The sequence below is a fragment of the Anneissia japonica genome, unplaced genomic scaffold, assembly GCF_011630105.1.
Source record: "Anneissia japonica isolate Jap-2015-1 unplaced genomic scaffold, ASM1163010v1 scaffold640_len1575945_cov177, whole genome shotgun sequence".
NCBI lineage: Eukaryota > Metazoa > Echinodermata > Crinoidea > Comatulida > Comatulidae > Anneissia > Anneissia japonica.
The window spans coordinates 1,225,571-1,229,990 of NW_022684376.1; the positions used below are offsets into that span (position 1 = coordinate 1,225,571).

Below are 4,420 nucleotides of genomic sequence, written 5' to 3' on the forward strand. Positions count from 1 at the left end.
GATTGATTGATTGATTGACTGACTGATTGATTGGCTGATTGATACATTTTACTGGGTTTTTTAAGGAACTATTATATTTCCCTCACGAATTTTATTATTATTGAAAGTTTTCTTACCTGTAGATTTTGACTCGTCTTGAAGGTAAGTTTGCACAACAACACTTTCATTGCGATGTTTTCTTCTCAGTCGACACATAAAAACAGCTAGTATAACACCAATTATACAGCCCAAACCAGTATATATCATTTGATGTTTTATAGAGTTTGTCGTGGATAGTAATGCTGTTAGTTCTGTTATCGTGGAAGCTGGTACTGTTGTTGGCTCTGTTGTCGTGGATGCTAGTACTGTTGTTGGCTCTGTTGTCGTTGATGCTGGTACTGTTGTTGGCTCTGTTGTGGATGCTGGTACTGTTGTTGGCTCTGTTGTCGTGGATGCTGATACTGTCGTTGGCTCTGTTGTCGTGGGTGCTGATACTGTCGTTGGCCCTGCAGATTTTAATAACAATTGTTTAAGTTGTAAGTATTTAATTTATACATATTACTGTTTACAAAAATATTTAAAAACTTATTTATTAAAGTTTCTGTTCAATCTCATTAAATTTCTACAAGAATTTCTACGTATTTTTGGAAGCTAGTTCTCGAAGTTTCTGGATGTCACAGAAGTTCTGTAATTTTAGGCCACGTTTCTGAAGATCTTTGTGAAGTACTCAAAGATGATACAAGTAACGCTATAAAGATCTCGCCTTCTGATGACATTAGGCCACTTATATATATTTAATACTGTTATACAATAAGAAAAGAAAATAAGATCGTAAAAAGAACATTTCACTTGAATTGGTAGAGGTTGTATTGGCAGTGAATGCAGTGGCGGCGCTAGCACGGGATCACAGTAAATTTACTTATCAAAATAACGTTAATTTGTTTGCCAATCCCTGATATTGTAGTCTAAAAGAACAATTGTGGGCCAAGCTCATAAAATGTCTTCCCATGAACCCTACCAAGGATATTTATTGTGGGACCCTGACCGAGCCATCTTCGGGCGCCCCTGTCATATGTGTCGGACCCCCTGTCGGCAAAATTAATTATTTCCATCTGTTTTCAGTAGGGTAGCCTTCTCTGTTACAAGATACTGCCCTCACAGTAGAAACAAATACACATTAAAAGTGTAGGGTCTCTCACCATAAGAAAGAACCTACTGGATATAAGTCTTTAGATTTAAGTTTGTTATTTATGGTGTACCGAATAAAGAAGAAATGAAATTACAAGCCCAAAAAATTGCTTTAATTGTTTTACACATCTACACGGACCAAAAAAAAAGCTGACTTTACTACTTGCTAAATGCGATTTTGTATACATTTATTCAATCCGTATAACAATGTTCATGTAGTGTAAAATACTAACATAATATTGATATTGGTTTCAATTAAATTTTATCTAAATGTCGGGCTTAGAGATGTGTATAAGAGACAGGTATATATACACACATAAAATAAGAATAAGAAAAATTTGCCTGACCGTTTTCAAGAAGGGAAACCTCTAATTTTGAAAAAAATTAAAGGTCATTTAAAGACGTTTCAGAAGTCGGGAAACTCATTTCGCGCCATCTAGAAATCGAAATTTCTCTAGGGGGAACTCGGACGCGATTTTTTTTACAGGACCTTTGAGGCAGTGATGATTGGTGCCACTATGGATTTAACGTAACGCCTCCTTGATATCCTGAATATTTATATACGAGTTTCCTGCTGCCGTACGTTGGCACGTCCAGGGGTACGTGATATTCTCTTATACACATCTAGATGTGTATAAGAGACAGTATATATAGTATATATATATACTGTATATATATACTGTATATATACCGTATATATATACAGTATATTTTTGATTTGTCACGCTGATCATAAAAGTCTTCGTATAACAATATTGTTTTTCTAAAATTCAGTTTCATAAGCATACTTGGTACTGTCGTGGTTGTGAGCAAAGATTGTTCGCATTGAATCAATTGATTAAGCTAGCAATACATACTACGCTGTTAAATGACGAACTGTAATGGGAATGTGAGACCTTTCAATAAGTTTTAAACCTTTTTTTCAGCATAAAAGCAATACTGCAGGAACAAATACTATTATTATTATTATTTTATTATTATTACTGTTATTATTATTATTATTATTATTATTATTATTATTATTATTATTATTGTTATTATTATTATTATTATTATTCTCATTTAAAAATATTTAATTTATTATCTTCTAATACGTTTTGCATTAAATTACATGCGTTACAATATAACATGCTGAACGTTTGGGAGATTGAAATTTCCACTTCCTTTCTCACTGTTATCGTACTCGTAGACTCAAACCCAGGTTGCAAGATTCAAATAAATTTCAAGCTCTGTCCAAATATCAAGTTATCTTCTACAAAAAACATAGTAAATGAATAACCTTTAACATTTAGACATGGTGTGCCTATATATGGTCGTGATATGATATCATCATGACCATATTAGGCATGTCAAATGCAACTTGGTAGCCTGGACAACGCTTTAGGTTAATGCTAATACATTTTAGTTTCCGTCACCAACTTTCATAAAATATATTGCTATACCTGTAACCGTTACATATCTGGTTTTTGTAGAACTGGATTTTGTATTATCAGAAGAACTTCCCCTTATCTGGACATGAAATATAGAGATACTATTATGTTTGATAAAAGACATAATAGTAAATAATAATAATAATAATAATAATAATGATAATCAGGATAATGAAGATGATAACAGCAAACAATATTACATACTTGAAAGTAATTCCTATGAAATTTTATATTTCACAAATGTCAATATTAGCAACGGAAAATATCATGTTTGCCGTTTTTATGTGTGATACAGAACATAAATCGAGGTAAGGCTAGGCCTAGCCTAGCAATGTTGGATATCCTAATGTTTTCGGCGCCTACTATATTTCTTCGCAGACCCGTCGCAAAATCAAACATGAAAAAATCATCCGCATTTATTTTTCGTGTGGAACACAAAATATCAAATTTCAGTCTTATTTTACATTTTTTTCATGCTTAGGAATGTCTAAGTTCAGTTGAACTAGCAATTCCGTATTATATTTATAAATATTTATAACATTATACAAAAATTAGATTTTTCTTAACAACTGAAATTTTGCCGGGAATGGGGCTTTAATTAAATATGTATTTACTCACATTCAGCTGATAGGTTCCAATATCATTTGTTTTATTAATAAATTCCAGAGTAATAACATTTCTTAATGCACCATTAATGACCTTTTCTGTTGCACTTGAAATTTTCTGTTGGGAAGACATTTGTATCTTTTATTAACATTAGGTTACATATTAACGCATATGTTATAGGTTACATAACAGCAAATCCAGATGCTCCTCATAAAATAAAAGCACAATAACATTGACAACAATTACAAGTAACACTAATAATATAACATAACATAGCATGACAGGCCCGTAAGCAGGATTTTATTGGGAGGGTGCGAATTTGTGGAAAGTGGACCAAAATGTTGGGGGTGGGAGCGCTAAAAAAAAAATCCGCCACTGGTTTTGAGAGCAAACACTACTCGGTGTTCTTATTTTCAAATGTTCTCAGTCCAGCGTTCCTCAAACTTTTTACTTCACGGCCTATTTACGATTCCAGGCACCGAACCGCGACCCAGCAGCCCAGCCGCACCAGGGACCAACATACCAAATACTGGCAAGAACTTTTGATCATGAAACCTCCATGTATAGGCCTATACAATATTTTGACATCATTATCTGTTCTGTCAATGATAACATTTCATTTTTTTTCCTAGCATGATTCAACCAAACACGGTTCAGCCACACATAGCTTTCTCCTTCTTCCAAAAACTTTTACGTACACTCTGTTACTCCGCAACTTTGAAAGACTACCTTACTATACAGGTATTATATTTAGTAATAAAGTATCTACATGGGCATTCGAAAGTTATCTTTCTATGATAGGTCTTATACTTATATATATTTTATCTTTAGCTCATGACTCATCCCATCATTCCTCCATACCGGAGTTACTCGATCTTACAGGGTTAATACTAGACGATAACATAGTGTCTAGCTCCCGAGGGGGCATAGACACAACTTAAACCGCTTATAACTCAAATAGCACGCATCACCTGTCACTTTAGCAGCGTGTGCAAGCGATGCATCTGCTGTCACAAAGAAGCGGCTTTATTACAAACTATTTTCTCCACGATGAAACGTATCTTCGTTATTTTTTCCAATTTGCTCTAATTAGAATTATTGGTTTTTGGGTTTTTTTTTTATCATTATTATTATTTTTATTATTATTATTATTATTATTATTATTATTATTATTATTATCGTTATTATTATTATTATTATTATCGTTATTATTATTA

The 4,420-nt window shown here is 33.1% G+C and overlaps 1 protein-coding gene across 1 annotated transcript in view; it reads right to left on the reverse strand.

The window, feature by feature from the left end:
• Positions 1 to 4,420, reverse strand: part of LOC117105095 — a 19,843-nt gene that overhangs the window by 1,073 nt on the left and 14,350 nt on the right. The window contains exons 9-11 of the mRNA XM_033246132.1: positions 3,216 to 3,320; positions 2,610 to 2,676; positions 117 to 485 (exon numbers count right to left, since the gene is read on the reverse strand). Coding sequence (XP_033102023.1) covers positions 117 to 485; positions 2,610 to 2,676; positions 3,216 to 3,320 — 541 coding nt within the window. The remainder of the gene's footprint in view (positions 1 to 116; positions 486 to 2,609; positions 2,677 to 3,215; positions 3,321 to 4,420) is intronic.